Here is an 18383-nt window from a genome sequence, read left to right on the forward strand (position 1 = left end):
CCCCCATACTAAGACGGAAACTGAAACATAGTTGATAAATCATAGACCCACTTCACTCTCTCTTTTATTCTGGGTCACTGACTCATTATGTATTCAACAAGGCTACATTTTAATGACCTTTGATTTATCCATCCTGTTCCAGATGTGGACTCTCATGGCCACATTGGCACAGAAGAGCTCAATGACCTGTTCAAAGCTGCCAACCTGCCATTGCCGGGATACAGAGTCAGAGAGATCATCCAGGATCTCACCAAGACAGGAGACCTGCATGACGGCAAAGTCACCTTCGACGAGTTTGCTAATGTAAGTTCAGAGGTCAAGAGGTTAAAATCACTGGCATTTACAAAAAGTCAATGTCAAAGAACAGGAGAACATAGCATTTTCATACATTTTCACATGACACCAGAGATACATGGTCTCATCTCACCACTATTTTTCCTTTCACTAAGGTGGTCCATGGACTGAAGAGTACAGAAGTTGCTAAGACCTTCAAGAAAGCCATCAACAAGAAGGAGGGCATCTATGCCGTAGCAGGAACTTCAGAGCAGTCCAGCTCAGGCACACAGCACTCCTACTCAGGTGACTGCCCCTACTTGTTTCACTGAATGAGAATGCCCCCAAGCTACCTATTTGAGTCACTCTCTAGATATGTCTGTAGCCAACATGACACAGGAAGCACTAATTCAAATGAGACATACAGAACCACATCTATCTCTATGTCTGGAACAATCCATAAGTACAACAACTATTCCTGGTCTGTGAAGTCACATATCTGAATGTTTCTGATTGGCTAATGTATATAAATATTTACCATAAGTACAAATACTGTATATTGTGCATCCACCCCCATACCCACACCTTTCTCCACTGACAGAGGAGGAGAAGGTGGCTTTTGTGAACTGGGTGAATAAGGCCTTGGAGAAAGACCCAGACTGCAAACATGTCCTCCCCATGGACCCCACCACCAACGATCTGTTCACCGCTGTCGGAGATGGGATCGTTTTATGGTACTTTCTAACTGGTCTCATAGACTTACTTTAGAGTAAAAACCAATCCCTATGGCAATATTCCATTGATATTTAACTATGCATCTCTCCTTCACCTGGTAGTAAGATGATCAACCAGTCTGTTCCGGACACCATCGATGAAAGAACCATCAACAAGAAGAAGCTCACACCCTTCACCATCCAGGTAACCTTTTACAGACATTACGGTAACACCACATGCAGCTTTGTATAACCCATTGACACAGTAGTTTATTTTCTTTGTCATTATATACACTATGTCATACACATCTACAGCTGTGTGTGTGCTGTGCTCTAACAGGAGAATCTGAACCTGGCTCTGAACTCTGCGTCGGCCATTGGCTGCCACGTAGTGAACATCGGAGCAGAGGACCTGAAGGAAGGCAGACAGCATCTGGTCCTGGGCCTGCTCTGGCAAGTCATCAAGATCGGTTTGTTTGCTGACATCGAGATCAGCAGGAACGAAGGTGTGTGTGTGTGTGTGTGTGTGTGTGTGTGTGTGTGTGTGTGTGTGTGTGTGTGTGTGTGTGTGTGTGTGTGTGTGTGTGTGTGTGTGTGTGTTAAATATTTATTTGAATATAGGCTTTCAATGTGTATGTGTGTTTTATAACTTTTTAACACGAGGGTGTCTATATATCTGCAGTACTGTACATCACTTGATCTCTGTAGCCTTGTTTGAATTTATGTGCATGTATAATAATATCAATGGTGTGTGTGTGTGCAGCTCTGATAGCCCTGCTGAGGGATGGGGAGAGCCTGGAAGACCTGATGAAGCTTTCCCCAGAGGAGCTGCTGCTGCGCTGGGCCAACTATCACCTAGAGGAGGCCGGCTGCTCCAAGATCAACAACTTCAGCTCTGACATAAAGGTGGGTCACACACGCTATGTCGGATCTGGATTGTCATATGACTGTGTCGCTCCTGGATCTTCTTGTGCATTTGTGATTGTATTAATTTTCTGTTTTGCATTATAGGATTCCAAGGCCTACTACAACATCCTGAACCAAGTGGCCCCTAAGGGAGATGAGGAGGGAATCCCTCCTATTGTCATTGACATTTCAGGGATAAGGGTACATGCTCTTCCTACACTAGTAACATCAACCATTGAAGGTGCAATATTTCCGCCATTTCCTGGTTGCTAAAATCCGAATAGTTCGCCAAATGTATGTGACAATACAAGCAATGTATAGTGTAGAGCAGGTGTTCCCAATCTGGGGTACGCGTACCCCCAGGGGTATGGGCAATGCCATCGGGGGTACGCCAAATAAAAATGTGATTCACATTTAAAAATGTTGCCTCATACAGGTAGCCTAGTCAAATAATTAACATCCAATCACAATAACCGTTACTCTCTCGCGTGAAACCTTCACTCTTGCGCAGACATTTAGAAACAAAATTACAATTTGAAAAATAAGCAATGGGAGTTTTTTGAGCGAGAATAAAGAGGACTTTCGAGTAGTAAGACATATATAAAAGCAACAGAAACCATTAATAAGAAGGGGCTAGAAGCATCTTGTATGGTGAGCTACAGAGTGGCTAGGACAGGCAAGCCGCATACTATTGTGGAGGACTTAATTCTTCCTGCTGCTGCGGATATGGCTGGGACAATGCTGGGGGAAATGGTCCAAAAAACTATACAGAAAATGGATCCATCAAACAACACTGTTTCATGACGCATCGGTGAAATGGCAGGAGATGTTTAGAAAATATTACGGCTTCGCATACAAGCCAGTGACTTATATGAGTCAACAGGGCCTGGCACAGCTCCTGGTATATGTCCGTTACATTTATGGGGGGTCAATTAAGGAAGACATCCTCTTCTGCAAACCACTGTAAACCAGGAGACAATATTTTTAAACTACTAGACAGCTTTGTGACATCAAATGGACTTTGGTGGTCAAGATGTGTTGGTATCTGTACTGATGGCGCAAAAGCCATGGCAGTGAGACATAGTGGAGAGGTAATGCGCGTGCAAGCAGTTGCTCCCAACGCCACTTCAGTACACTGCAGCATCCACTGAGAGGCTCTTGCTGCCAAGGGAATGCCTGACAGCTTGAAAGACATTTTGGACACTACAGTGAAAATTGTTAACTTTGTTATAGCAAGGCACCTGAACTGATGATGATATGGGCAGCGACCATGTAACGCTTTTACAACATACAGAAGTGCGCTGGTTATCAAGGGGCAAAGTATTGACACGTTTTTTTAAATTGAGAGACAAGCTTAAAGTTTTCTTTACTGACCATAATTTTCACTTGTCTGACCGCTGACCGCTTCTCACACGACTGGCCTATCTGGGTGATGTTTTTTCTCGCCTAAATGATCTGAATCTTGAATTACAGGGACTCTCCGCAACTATATTCAATGTGCCGGACAAAATTGAGGCTATGATTAAGAAGTTGGAGCTCTTTTCTGTCTGCATTAACAAAGGCAACACATACTGTAGGTCTTGCCATCATTATATGATTATTTTGTGTGCAAATGAACTCAAGCTTACGGACAATGTCAAATGTGATATAGCGAAGCACCTGAGTGAGCTGGGTGCGCAATTACGCAGGTACTTACCGAAACGGACGACACAAACAACTGGATTCGTTATCCCTTTCATGCCCTGACTGCAGTTCACTTATAGATATCATCGAAATTGCAACAAGCGGTTCTGTGAAAATTGAATTTAATCAGAAACCACTGTCAGATTTCTGGATAGGGCTAAAAAATATATATTCGATATCCCTTTCATAATTTGTTATCCCTTTCATGCCCAGCCTCCATTCCACTTACCGATATCTGAACAAGAGAGCCTCATCAAAATTGCAACAAGTGGTTCTGTGAAAATTGAATTTACTCAGAGTATCCTGCCTTGGCAAATCCGCTGTTAAGACAATGATGCCCTTTGCAACCACTGTACCCATGTGAGAGTGGATTCTCGGCCCTCTCTATCATGAAAACTAAATACAGACACAGACTGTGTGTGGAAAATTATTTAAGACTGAGACTTTCTCCAACACAACCCAACATTACAGAGTTAATATTCTATAACAAATAAGGTTTTATATGTGAGATTATGATTTGTGCCCTGGTCCTATAAGAGCTCTTTGTCACTTCCCATGAGCCGGGTTGTGACAAAAACTCACACTCATTCTTATGTTTAATAAATGTATTGTATAGTGTGTGTGTGGCAGGCTTACAGTGATGGCAAAAAAAACAAATTTGAGAGTGCGCTGGCCCTGGTGCTAGAGGGGGTACACAGCTGGAGGTTGAATGTTTGAAGCGGTACAGGACTATAAAAAGTTTGGGAACCACTGGTGTAGAGAATCATTGTACAATCTAAACTACTGTGAAGTATTTTTTCAATAACAAAGAATATTGTGTTTTCAGCTGCTTGAAGCTTGGTGTACAAAACTGAAAATTAAAGATGCAGAAAATAAACTTAAGAACGGGAACCATATAAATAGTGCACTTAGAACATATCTACCTCTTCTTAGACTTGCTATCAATGAGAATGATACATCTATTACTAACATTTCTATGTGAATTTGGTCGGGTCACCCAAAAAGTTACATGTTGCAGCTTTAAATTTAGATTTCAGCCAACCTGATCAACAGACAGTGTTGTTCTTCTAGCCTCCTAGGTTAAACATGCCTGCTAAATTGACCATATTATCAATGAGTGATACATCAGGTGTTGCTGTTAAAGATCTCCCTACCACCCCCTGCAGGAGAAAGAGGACATAAAGAGAGCAGAGTGCATGTTGGAGCAGGCTGACCGTCTGGGCTGCCGGCAGTTCGTCACGGCAACCGACGTGGTCCGCGGCAACCCTAAGCTAAACTTAGCATACATTGCCAACCTGTTCAACAAGTACCCTGCCCTGAAGAAGCCTGAGAACCAGGACATCGACTGGAGCTCCATCGAGGGTCAGTTTTGGGACCAGACCATAACCCAGTTCCTGAGCATCCCCTCTTCCTGATTATAATATAAACCATATATAGGCCTAAACCAGTGTGTAATGCTGTCTCGGCCACTTCCAGGTGAAACCAGAGAGGAGCGCACCTTCAGGAACTGGATGAACTCACTGGGGGTCAACCCTCGTGTCAACCACCTCTATGTGTAAGTACAGGTCACTCCATATTATTACACACCATTTCCAATCATTTGGAAACCACACTCATTTAAATTGTGTGTGCATGTTTTACAGGGACATAGATGATGCTTTGGTCATCTTCCAGCTCTATGAGAAGATCAATGTGCCAGTGGATTGGGACAGAGTAAACAAACCCCCTTACTCCAAACTGGGCAGCAACATGAAGAAGGTGAGACTAGGAACAATACGAGTTCTCCCAAAGTGCGATCATGATTAAAACGATCAATTGTACGTTGTTTTTTTTAAACAATACAAAACATACACATACAGATGCACACAAATATCAACGACATCACACCTACCCAGACCTGCTCACACCCCCATCTCCAGCACCCACATCATTATCCGCCACATAGCCTCAAACTGCACCATTTTGTTTCTCTCCGTCCCCCACGCACTTTCAGCATTTAGAACGTGTTTTACCTTTCCATTGTGTTAACGATGGAGGTTTGGTTGATTTCCAGTTTTTAAGTTTATGTTTTTTTCAAGATGATTGATAAGAAAAGTATCATCCAACCACTCGGGTATCTCACTGCACTTTCATATGCTTGAAATATGCAGACAGATTAAAAGTGCATTTACATTGTAATACTTATGACAGCCAACTTTCTAACTCCGTTGATAACTTTTGGACTTTATAGCATTCCCAGAAGGCATTGACTATTGAGTTATTTTTAGTTTTACACTTAATACATGACTCTGTCGCTGTGCTGTAGAATTTGTGAATTTTGTATTTTGTATAATACATTTGATACATTAGTTTAAACTGGAATAAGTGTACATTTTCGTTAACCTGTAATTTTGTTAGATATTACGTTCCAATATTCCCTCCATTTTGTGCCAATATCAGTTCTTTTTAAGTCTTGGTTCCAATAGATCATTTTTCTAAGAGATTGTCTGTTGGATAGGCTCTCTGCAAAGTTTTGTACAGTGCCTTCGGAAAGTATTCAGACCCCTTGACTTTTTCCATTTTTTTTTAGGTTACAGCCTTATTCTAAAATTCATTAACTTGTTTTCCCAGCCTCATCAATCTACACACAATACCCCATGATGACAAAACAAAAACAGGTTTGCAAATATATTCAAAATAAAAAACGGAAATATCACATTTACATAAGTATTCAGACCTTTTACTCAGTACTTAGTTGAAGGGCATTTGGCAGCGATTACAGCCTTGTGTCTTCTTAGGTATGACTCTACAAGCTTCGCACTCCTGTATTTGGGGAGTTTCTCCCATTCTTCTCTGCAGATCATCTCAAGCTCTGACAGGTTGGATGGCGAGCGTTGCTGCACAGCTATTTTCAGGTCTCTCCAGAAATGTTTGATCGGGTTCAAGTCTGGGCACTGGCTGGGCCACTCAAGGACATTCAGAGATTTGTCCCGAAGCCACTCCTGCGTTGTCTTGGCTGTGTGCTTAGGGTCGTTATCCTGTTGGAAGGTGAACCTTCATCCCAGTCTGAGGTCCTGAGCAATCTGGAGCAGGTTTTCATCAACGATCTCTCTGTACCGCTGAAGAAATCCCCACAGCGTGATGCTGCCACTACCATGTTTCACCGTAGGGATGGTGCCAGCTTTCCTCCAGATGTGACACTTGGCATTCAGGACAAAGAGTTCAATTGTTGTTTAATAAGACCAGAGAATCTTGTTTCTCATGGTCTGAGAGTCTTTAGGTGCCATTTGGAAAACTCCAAGCGGGCTTTCATGTGCCATTTACTGAGGAGAGGCATTTGTCTGGCCACTCCACCATAAAGGCCTGATTGGTGGAGTGCTACAGAGATGGTTGTCCTTCTGTCAGTGACCATCGGTCACCTCCCTGACCAAGGCCTTTCTCCCCAATTGCTCAGTTTGGCCGGGCAGCCAACTCTAGGAAGAGTCTTGGTGGTTCCAAACGTATTCCATTTAAGAATGATGGAGGCCACTGTGTTCTTGCGAACCTTCAATGCCTCCGATTTTTTTTGGTACCCTTCCCCAAATCTGTGCCTTGACAAAAATCCTGTCTCAGAGCTCTACAGACAATTCCTTCGACCTCATGGCTTGGTTTTTGCTCTGACAATCACTGTCAACTGTGGGACCTTATATAGACAGGTGAGCGCCTTTCCAAATCATGTCCAATCAATTGAATTTATCACAGGTGGACTCCAATAAAGTTGAAACATCTCAAGGATGATCAATGGAAACAGGATGCACCTAAGCTCAGTTTCGAGTCTCATAACAAAGGGTCTAAATACTAATGTAAATAAGTTATTTCTGTTTTTGCAATTTTTGCAATTTCTAAAAACCTGTTTTGTGTGTAGATTGCTGAGGATTTTTATTTATTTAAATGATTTTAGAATAAGGCTGTAACGTTAAAAAACGTGAAAAAAGTCAAGGGGTCTGAATATTTTCCGAAGGCACTGTACAAAACTTTGCAGAGAGCCTATCCAACAGATAATCTTTTCCCACGGCACTAGCCTATCATATGAATATCCTTTTCTGACTCAAATAGGATTCCCTCAAGATGGCTCTGGCGCCCAAAATATTTAAAATATAAATTTCACAAATATGAAACTTTTAAGTTGCATGTTTTTAAAAATATCTACATTGTTCAGTCCAAAATTCCCTTTTAATTATGTCATGGAAATACATGTATTTCCTATTACCAAGTAATTTACGGTGTTTATGCCTTTAGTTTTCCATGTGGACCAATTTGTCTGTGAATTCTGAAAAGCTATCCAAGGATTGTTCCACAGGGTTGTGATTTTATGGAGTAATATTGGTTCATGTAGAACACGTTTCATTTTATTCCATATTGTTATAGTGTTCTTAGCTATGAAGATGTTACTGTTCTTAGCTTTATAGACATGTAAAAAGATTCTGGGGATGAGCATGCACGTCTTCAATATGTACCCATTGGTCCTCATTTAACTACAATGAGTATCCAAAACATTAAGAACACCTGCTCTTTCCATGACATATACTGACCAGGTAAATCCAGGTGAAAGCTATGATCCCTTATTGATGTCACTTGTTAAATTCACTTCAATTAGTGTAGATGAAGGGGAGGAGACAGGTTAAATAAGGATGTTTAAACCTTGAGACAATTGAGACAGGAATTGTGTATGTGTGCCATTCAGAGGGTGAATGGGAAAGACAAAATATATAAGTGCCTTTGAACGGGGTATTGCAGTAGGTAAGCGCACTGGTTTGTGTTAAGAACTGCAACGCTGCTGTTTTTTACACGCTCAACAGTTTCCTGCGTGTTTCAAGAATGGTCCACAACCAACGGACATCTTGCCAAAACTGTGGAAAACATTGGAGCCAACATGGGCCAGCATCCCTGTGGAACGCTTTCGACACCTTGTAGAGTCCATGCCTAGACAAATTGAGGCTGTTCTGCTTATTTGCCCATCTGTTATGACCGAATATACTTTTTTAAAGAATGTCTTCGGTGAGGTAATTGGTATTATCCAGAATAAATAGAAATACTTTGGGAGCCATGCCATTCTGAAGAGGTTTATTCTACCTGTAAGATTTTAGTATTTTTTTTTTTAACCTTTATTTAACTAGGCAAGTCAGTTAAGAACAAATTCTTATTTTACAATGACGGCCTACCCACCTCCACTAACCCGGACGACGCTGGGCCATAGTGCATCGCCCTATGAGACTCCCGATCACGATGTTTGAGTATTCTGAAGATATTTTTAGCAAGGGGGGCATTGAGTTTTCAATATTGGCCAGGTATATCAGGAGATCATCTGCAAATAAGTTTAGTTGATATTATCAATGCTGATACATGTTACATTTGGGTAAAATCAAATCAAATTTATTTATATAGCCCTTCGTACATCAGCTGATATCTCAAAGTGCTGTACAGAAACCCAGCCTAAAACCCCAAACAGCAAGCAATGCACGTGTAGAAGCACGGTGGCTAGGAAAAACTCCCTAGAAAGGCCAAAACCTAGGACGAAACCTAGAGAGGAACCAGGCTATGTGGGGTGGCCAGTCCTCTTCTGGCTGTGCCGGGTGGAGATTATAACAGAACATGGCCAAGATGTTCAAATGTTCATAAATGACCAGCATGGTCGAATAATAATAAGGCAGAACAGTTGAAACTGGAGCAGCAGCACAGTCAGGTGGACTGGGGACAGCAAGGAGTCATCATGTCAGGTAGTCCTGGGGCACGGTCCTAGGGCTCAGGTCCTCCGAGAGAGAGAAAGAAAGAGAGAATTAGAGAGAGCATATGTGGGGTGGCCAGTCCTCTTCTGGCTGTGCCAGGTGGAGATTATAACAGAACATGGCCAAGATGTTCAAATGTTCATAAATGACCAGCATGGTCGAATAATAGTAAGGCAGAACAGTTTAAACTGGAGCAGCAGCATGGCCAGGTGGACTGGGGACAGCAAGGAGTCATCATGTCAGGTAGTCCTGGGGCATGGTCCTAGGGCTCAGGTCAGTTGAAACTGGAGCAGCAGCATGGCCAGGTGGACTGGGGACAGCAAGGAGTCATCATGTCAGGTAGTCCTGGGGCATGGTCCTAGGGCTCAGGTCCTCCGAGAGAGAGAGAAAGAAGGAGAGAATTAGAGAACGCACACTTAGATTCACACAGGACACCGAATAGGACAGGAAAAGTACTCCAGATATAACAAACTGACCCTAGCCCCCCGACACAAACTACTGCAGCATAAATACTGGAGGCTGAGACAGGAGACAGGTCCTGTCTAATTCGTTCTGAAAGCAGTTCAACTGCCAGGGCAAACAGGAGGGAGGAAAGATGTCTTGTGCATCTTTCTAAAGCAATTCATGTATTATTTGTGTAGATTTTTGCATAAGGACATTTATACATATCTTTTTTAAATTGATTATTTCTGCTGGAAAGTTGAACGCTTCCAAAGTTTTGAATAGAAAAGTCCATTCAAGACAGATGAAAAGCCTTTTCTGCATCAACAGACATTATTGATCGTTCTAAGATGGCGTAGCAGTCAGACGTCTTTGTCCACGTCGTGTCCCGTGTATATATATTTTTATATATTTTTTCTTTGCATATATTTTAAAAATATTTTCAATATTTTTCTTAACCTCAACTTCAACATACTCTCCTGCAATCCGCCTCACCCAATGTGGTATGGATCTGCTATATTCTTTACTTTTGAACCGGATCCCCCAACAGATGCTAGCCAGCTAACTAGCTACTAGCTAGTAGTCAGCCAGCCACTGCTAGCGGTCTTCAGCTAACCTTTAGCCAACAACTCTTGCCAGTCTGCACAGCGCGATTCAAACCAGAGCAAATCGGACTTATTTTTCTCCATATCTCCGGATTCCTACCACAAGCTCTGAACCTTCTCACCTGGATCATCTCAGCTAGCTAGCTGCTATCCGAGTGGCCACTCCTGGCTAATGTCTCTGTCCCGAAGCAAGAACCAATTAGCCTGGAGCTAGCCTTTGCTAGGCCCATCTCTCGGCTAGCCGACAGCCACTCCTTGGGCTACAATACCTATTTTGCAAATTGGCCTGGACCCCTTTAACTGCCAACATGGAGCCCCGCCGATCCATCACGACTGGACTACCGACGTAATCTGCCCGAGGGGGGTTTTCAACTGGCTCCTCCGTCGCGACGTTCACGGAATGAACTAGCAGCGGCCCGCAGCTGTCTAGAGCATATCGGACTGTGAGCTGAAGAGACCCATCGGACAAATTCTTTGGCCACAATACCTATTTTGCCAATTGGCCTTGACCCTTTTACCACACGGAGCCCTGCTGATCTTTCACGACTGGTCTACCGACGTAACAGCACGAGGGGGCTACAACAGACTTCTTCTGTCATGACGTCCCTCTAAGGCCCTTCTGCTAGCTTGCTAGGGCCCGCCCGCTAGCTGTCTGAATTGCCGTGTTTCCACCCCTCCCCCCCCAAACTACTCACTGGACCCCTATGATCACACGGCTACGCATGCCTCTCCCTAATGTCAATATGCCTTGTCCATCACTGTTTTGGATAGTGATTATTGCCTTATTTCACTGTAGATCATCTAGCCTTGCGCAATACGCCTGAGCTAACCCTTTAGTTCCACCTCCCACACATGCGGTGACCTCACCTGGTTTAAATGATGTTTCTAGAGACAATTTCTCTCTCATCGTCACTCAATGCATAGGTTTACCAACACTGTATTCACATCCTACCATACCTTTGTCTGTACATTATGCCTTGAATCTATTCTACCATGCCTAGAAACCTGCTCCTTTAACTCTCTGTTCCGAACGTACTAGACGATCAGTTCTTATAGCCTTTAGCCATACCCTTATCCTACTCCTCTTCTGTTCCTCTGGTGATGTAGAGGTTAAACCAGGCCCTGCAGTGCCTAGCTCCACTCCCATTCCCCAGGCACTCTCATTTGTGGACTTCTGTAACTGTAAAATCCTTGGTTTCATACATGTTAACATTTGAAGCCTCCTCCCTAAGTTTGTTTAATTCACTGCTTTAGCACACTCTGCCATCCCGGATGTCATAGCCGTGTCTGAATCCTGGCTCAGGAAGACCACCAAAAACCCTGAAATTTCCATCCCTACTATAACATTTTCCGACAAGATAGAACTGCCAAAAGGGGCGGAGTTGCAATCTACTGCAGAGATAGCCTGCAGAGTTCTGTCTTACTATCCAGGTCTGTGCCCAAACAATTTGAGCTTCTACTTTTAAAACTCCACCTTTCTAGAAACAAGTCTCTCACAGTTGCTGCTTGCTATAGACCACCTTCTGGCCCAGCTCTGCCCTGGACACCATATGTGAATTGATTGCCCCCCATCTATCTTCAGAGCTCGTACTGTTAGGTGACCTAAACTGGGACATGCTTAACACCCCGGCCATCCTACAAGCTAAGCTTGATGCCCTCAATCTCAACCAGGATCTCAGCGATTACTGCATCATTGCCTGCATCCGTAATGGGTCTGCTGTCAAATGACCACCCCTCATCACTGTCAAACGCTCCCTAAAACACTTCAGCGAGCAGGCCTTTTTAATCGACCTGGCCCGGATATCCTGGAAGGATATTGACCTCATTCCGCCAGTAGAGGATGCCTGGTTATTCTTTAAAAGTGCTTTCCTCACCATCTTAAATAAGCATGCCCCATTCAAAAAAAAATAAACCGGGAACACTCTAGACCTGACTGCCCTTGACCAGCACAAAAACATCCTGAGGTGTTCTGTATTAGCATCGAAAAGCCTACGCGATATGCAACTTTTCAGGGAAGTTAGGAACCAATATACATGCACATTTAATTCATTTAGCAGACGCTCTTATCCAGAGCGACTTACAAATTGGTGCATTCACCTTATGACATCCAGTGGAACAGCCACTTTACAATAGTGCATCTAAATCTTTTAAGGGGGGGGGGTGAGAAGGATTACTTTATCCTATCCTAGGTATTCCTTAAAGAGGTGGGGTTTCAGGTGTCTCCGGAAGATGGTGATTGACTCCGCTGTCCTGGCGTCGTGAGGGAGTTTGTTCCACCATTGGGGGGCCACCTTATTTGCACACACTGTATATAGACTTTTTGTATTGTACTATTGACGGTATGTTTATTAATTCCATGTGTAACTCTATGTTTGTGTCGCACTGCTTTGCTTTATCTTGGCAAGGTAGCAGTTGTAAGTGAGAACTTGTTCTCAACCAGGTTAAATAAAGGTGAAAAAAATATATATATTAAATTGATAAATGTATATTGTTTTTCAGCCTGGGCTGTTTTTCAGCCTAGGGCCTGATCAGAGCCTGGAGGTACTGAGGTGCCGTTCCCCTCACAGCTCCGTAGGCAAGCACCATGGTCTTGTAGCGGATGCGAGCTTCAACTGGAAGCCAGTGGGGAGAGCGGAGGAGCGGGGTGACGTGAGAGAACTTGGGAAGGTTGAACACCAGACGGGCTGCGGCGTTCTGGATGAGTTGTAGGGGTTTAATGGCACAGGCAGGGAGCCCAGCCAACAGCGAGTTGCAGTAATCCAGACGGGAGATGACAAGTGCCTGGATTAGGACCTGCGCCGCTTCCTGTGTGAGGCAGGGTCGTACTCTGCGGATGTTGTAGAGCATGAACCTACAGGAACGGGCCACCGCCTTGATGTTAGTTGAGAACGACAGGGTGTTGTCCAGGATCACGCCAAGGTTCTTAGCGCTCTGGGAGGAGGACACAATGGAGTTGTCAACCGTGATGGCGAGATCATGGAACGGGCAGTCCTTCCCCGGGAGGAAGAGCAGCTCCGTCTTGCCGAGGTTCAGCTTGAGGTGGTGATCCGTCATCCACACTGATATGTCTGCCAGACATGCAGAGATGCGATTCGCCACCTGGTCATCAGAAGGGGGAAAGGAGAAGATTAATTGTGTGTCGTCTGCATAGCAATGATAGGAGAGACCATGTGAGGTTATGACAGAGCCAAGTGACTTGGTGTATAGCGAGAATAGGAGAGGGCCTAGAACAGAGCCCTGGGGGACACCAGTGGTGAGAGCACGTGGTGAGGAGACAGATTCTCGCCACGCCACCTGGTAGGAGCGACCTGTCAGGTAGGACGCAATCCAAGCGTGGGCCGCGCCGGAGATGCCCAACTCGGAGAGGGTGGAGAGGAGGATCTGATGGTTCACAGTATCGAAGGCAGCCGATAGGTCTAGAAGGATGAGAGCAGAGGAGAGAGAGTTAGCTTTAGCAGTGCGGAGCGCCTCCGTGATACAGAGAAGAGCAGTCTCAGTTGAATGACTAGTCTTGAAACCTGACTGATTTGGATCAAGAAGGTCATTCTGAGAGAGATAGCGGGAGAGCTGGCCAAGGACGGCACGTTCAAGAGTTTTGGAGAGAAAAGAAAGAAGGGATACTGGTCTGTAGTTGTTGACATCGGAGGGATCGAGTGTAGGTTTTTTCAGAAGGGGTGCAACTCTCGCTCTATTGAAGACGGAAGGGACGTAGCCAGCGGTCAGGGATGAGTTGATGAGCGAGGTGAGGTAAGGGAGAAGGTCTCCGGAAATGGTCTGGAGAAGAGAGGAGGGGATAGGGTCAAGCGGGCAGGTTGTTGGGCGGCCGGCCGTCACAAGACGCAAGATTTCATCTGGAGAGAGAGGGGAGAAAGAGGTCAGAGCATAGGGTAGGGCAGTGTGAGCAGAACCAGCGGTGTCGTTTGACTTAGCAAACGAGGATCGGATGTCGTCGACCTTCTTTTCAAAATGGTTGACGAAGTCATCTGCAGAGAGGGAGGAGGGGGGGGGGGGAGGATTCAGGAGGGAGGAGAAGGTGGCAAAGAGCTTCCTAGGGTTAGAGGCAGATGCTTGGAATTTAGAGTGGTAGAAAGTGGCTTTAGCAGCAGAGACAGAGGAGGAAAATGTAGAGAGGAGGGAGTGAAAGGATGCCAGGTCCGCAGGGAGGCGAGTTTTCCTCCATTTCCGCTCGGCTGCCCGGAGCCGAGCGAAGGCTAGCTTTTTCAAACAGAAATTTGCATCTTGTAGCACAAACTCCAAAAAGTTCTGGGACACTGTAAAGTCCATGGAGAATAAGAGCACCTCTTCCCAGCTTCCCACTGCACTGAAGCTAGGAAACACTGTCACCACCGATAAATCCACGATAATTGAGAATTTCAAGAAGCATTTTTCTACGGCTGGCCATGCTTTCCACCTGGCTACCCCGGTCAACAGCCCTGCTCCCCCCACAGCAACTTGCCCAAGCCTCCCCATTTCTCCTTCACCCAAATCTAGATAGCTGATGATCTGAAAGAGGTGCAAAATCTAGACCCCAACAAATCAGCCGGGCTAGACAATCTGGACCCTCTCTTTCTAAAATGATCTGCCGAAATTATTGTAACCACTATTACTAGCCTGTTCAACCTCTCTTTCGTATCCCCAAAGATTGGAAAGCTGCCGTGGTCATCCCCCTCTTCAAAGGAGAGACACTCTGAACCCAAACTGCTACAGACCTATAGTTATCCTACCCCTAAGGTCTTCAAAAGCCAAGTTAACAAACAGATCACCGACCATTTCGAATCCCATCGTACCTTCTCCGCTATGCAATCTGGTTTACGAGCTGGTCATGGGTGCACCTCAGCCACGCCCAAGGTCCTAAACGATATCATAACTGCCATCAATAAGAGACAATACTGTGTAGCTGTATTCATCAACCTGGCCAAGGCTTTCGACTCTGTCAATCACCACATTCTTATCGGCAGACTCAACAGTCTTGATTTGTGAAATGACTGTCTCGCTGGTTCACCAACTACTTCTCAGACAGAGTTCAGTGTGTCAAATCAGAGGGCCTTGTTGTCTGAACCTCTGGCAGTCTCTATTGGGGTGCCACAGGGTTCAATTCTCGGGCCGACTCTTTTCTCTGTATACATCAATGATGTCGCTCTTGCTGCTGGTGATTCTCTGATCCACCTCTACTCAGACGACACCATCTGTATACTTCTGTTCCTTCTTTGGACACTGTGTTAACTAACCTTCAGACGAGCTTCAATGCCATACAATTCTCCTTCCGTGGCCTCCAACTGCTCTTAAATGCAAGTAAACTAAATGCATGCTCTTCAACCAATCGCTGCCCAGATCTGCCCGCCTGTCCAGCATCACTACTCTGGACGGTTCTGAATATGTGGACAACTACAAATACCTAGGTGTCTGGTTAGACTGTAAACTCTCCTTCCAGACTCACATTAAGCATCTCCAATCCAAAATTAAATCTAGAATCGGCTTCCTATTTTGCAACAAAGCATCCTTCACTCATGCTGCCAAACATACCCTCGTAAAACTGACTATGCGACTGATCCTTGACTTCGGCAATGTCATTTACAAAATAGCCTCCAACACTCTACTCAGAAAATTGGATGCAGTCTATCACAGTGCCATCCGTTTTGTCACCAAAGCCCCATATACTACCCACCACTGCGACCTGTATGCTCTCATTGGCTGGGCCTCGCTTCATATTCATCGCCAAACCCACTGGCTCCAGGTCATCTATAAGTATTTTGCTAGGTAAAGCCCCACCTTATCTGAGCTCGTATCACGCGCTACCTGCTGTAGCGCATGCTACGGGTGGGTGCTGCTATGGTGACCAGTGAACTGAGATAAGGCGGGGCTTTACCCAGCAAAAGACTTATAGATGACCTGGAGCCAGTGGGTTTGGCTGTAGCGTGTGCTACAGGTGGGTGCTGCTATGGTGACCAGTGAGCTAGTCACTCCCAAAGCCAATTCCTCTTTTGGCTGCCTTTCCTTCCAGTTCTCTGCTGCCAATGATTGGCACGAACCTCAAAAATCACTGAAGCTGGAGACTCGTATCTCTCTAACTAACTTTAAGCACCAGCTGTCAGAGCAGCTCACAGATCACTGCACCTGTACGTAGCCCATCCAACTACCTCATCCCCATGCTGTTGTTTATTTTATTTTGCACCCCAGTATCTCTACTTGCACACTCATCTTCTGCACATCTATCACTCCAGTGTTTAATTGCTATAATTGTAATTATTTTGCCACTGGCCTATTCATTGCCTTACCTACCTTACATTTACATTTAAGTCATTTAGCAGACGCTCTTATCCAGAGCGACTTACAAATTGGTGCATTCACCTTATGACATCCAGTGGAACAGCCACTTTACAATAGTGCATCTAAATCTTTTAAGGGGGGTGAGAAGGATTACTTTATCCTATCCTAGGTATTCCTTAAAGAGGTGGGGTTTCAGGTGTCTCCGGAAGGTGGTGATTGACTCCGCTGTCCTGGCGTCGTGAGGGAGTTTGTTCCACCATTGGGGGGCCACCTTATTTGCACACACTGTATATAGACTTTTTGTATTGTACTATTGACGGTATGTTTATTAATTCCATGTGTAACTCTATGTTTGTGTCGCACTGCTTTGCTTTATCTTGGCAAGGTCGCAGTTGTAAGTGAGAACTTGTTCTCAACCAGGTTAAATAAAGGTGAAAAAAATATATATATTAAATTGATAAATGTATATTGTTTTTCAGCGTATTATATTAAACTGAAACATGTTATTGTGTTTGTTTAAATGTATATTCTTAATAAACTCTGTTTGATTGATATGGATCAAGTCTGGTAAGACTTTTCCCATTCTATTGCTTATGAGTTTTGTTATTTTTTTGTCACAATTTATTAAATTTACAGGTCTGTAATCAGCAGTGGACTCTCCAGATTATCCTGGTTTTAATATAACTGAAAACCCTTTTTGAGACATGGAACTAGATGCACTGAATTGAGTGACCTGTGTTGTCATTTGTGAAATAAGGGTGATACTTTGTCCCAAAATGGTAAATAGAATTCTATGAGAAAGCCGTTCATTCAAGCCGTCCACGCAAACATTTTAACAGTATCTAATATTTGTTTGAGGGGTGATGTGTTTTTAGTAATATTTTTTTTCTCTGCTGATAATTGCTTCAGGGTTGTTGAGTCTAAGAAGGTTGTAGGATCAGTCCAACTGTTGTTTATTTCTGATTTATATAGATTTTCATAGAAGCTTTTCAATTGATTGACTGATTGATTGATTGTGTTTGTCTGTTCCAGTTGGAGAACTGTAACTATGCAGTGGAGCTGGGGAAGAAGGAGGCCAAGTTCTCCCTGGTTGGTATCGCTGGACAGGACCTGAATGAAGGCAACAGAAAACTCACCCAGGCCCTGCTGTGGCAGCTGATGAGGAGGTAATGCAACAGAATACTGTTAAAATGCTTCAGATTATACATTTTTCCTGTTCTGGTCATGTGATCAGGAAAAACCCCTATGCAGGCCCAATGCATACTCCATAATTCCACATTTAGAAGGATCCATCTCTTTCTCTCAGGTACACACTGAACATTCTGGAGGAGCTTGGTGATGGGCAGAAGGTGAATGACGACACCATCGTCACTTGGGTCAACGATACACTCACACAGGCTGGCAAAGGCACCATCTCTGGATTCAAGGTAGGCTGTACCTCTGCTGTTTAATATTTTCCTGACCATGGTACCTTTTTTGACGTTCTAGACTTCATTTAGTCACTAAGCAGTAAAGAAAATACAAATACAGCACCCTCCACAGCAATAGCTCTGTGTGTGTGTGTGTGTGTGTGTGTGTGTGTGTGTGTGTGTGTGTGTGTGTGTGTGTGTCTGTACCTCTGTAGGATGGGTCCATTGCCACCAGTATGCCAGTCCTGGACCTGATTGATGCCATCCAGCCAGGCTCTATCCGCTATGATCTAATCAAAGTGGAGGACCTGACTGAGGAGGAGAAGCTCAATAACGCCAAGT

At 44.3% G+C, this 18383-nt stretch overlaps 1 protein-coding gene across 1 annotated transcript in view; it reads left to right on the forward strand.

Annotated features, from left to right (window-relative positions):
* The window catches only part of LOC118386297 (plastin-2), a 35487-nt gene that overhangs the window by 16306 nt on the left and 798 nt on the right, over nucleotides 1-18383 (forward strand). The window contains exons 4-16 of the mRNA XM_035773942.2: nucleotides 143-303; nucleotides 450-579; nucleotides 875-1007; nucleotides 1110-1191; nucleotides 1327-1492; nucleotides 1750-1892; nucleotides 1998-2093; nucleotides 4742-4937; nucleotides 5052-5130; nucleotides 5219-5333; nucleotides 17665-17798; nucleotides 17939-18059; nucleotides 18257-18381. Coding sequence (XP_035629835.1) covers nucleotides 143-303; nucleotides 450-579; nucleotides 875-1007; nucleotides 1110-1191; nucleotides 1327-1492; nucleotides 1750-1892; nucleotides 1998-2093; nucleotides 4742-4937; nucleotides 5052-5130; nucleotides 5219-5333; nucleotides 17665-17798; nucleotides 17939-18059; nucleotides 18257-18381 — 1681 coding nt within the window. The remainder of the gene's footprint in view (nucleotides 1-142; nucleotides 304-449; nucleotides 580-874; nucleotides 1008-1109; nucleotides 1192-1326; nucleotides 1493-1749; nucleotides 1893-1997; nucleotides 2094-4741; nucleotides 4938-5051; nucleotides 5131-5218; nucleotides 5334-17664; nucleotides 17799-17938; nucleotides 18060-18256; nucleotides 18382-18383) is intronic.

The sequence above is a fragment of the Oncorhynchus keta genome, chromosome 7 (genome assembly GCF_023373465.1).
Source record: "Oncorhynchus keta strain PuntledgeMale-10-30-2019 chromosome 7, Oket_V2, whole genome shotgun sequence".
NCBI lineage: Eukaryota > Metazoa > Chordata > Actinopteri > Salmoniformes > Salmonidae > Oncorhynchus > Oncorhynchus keta.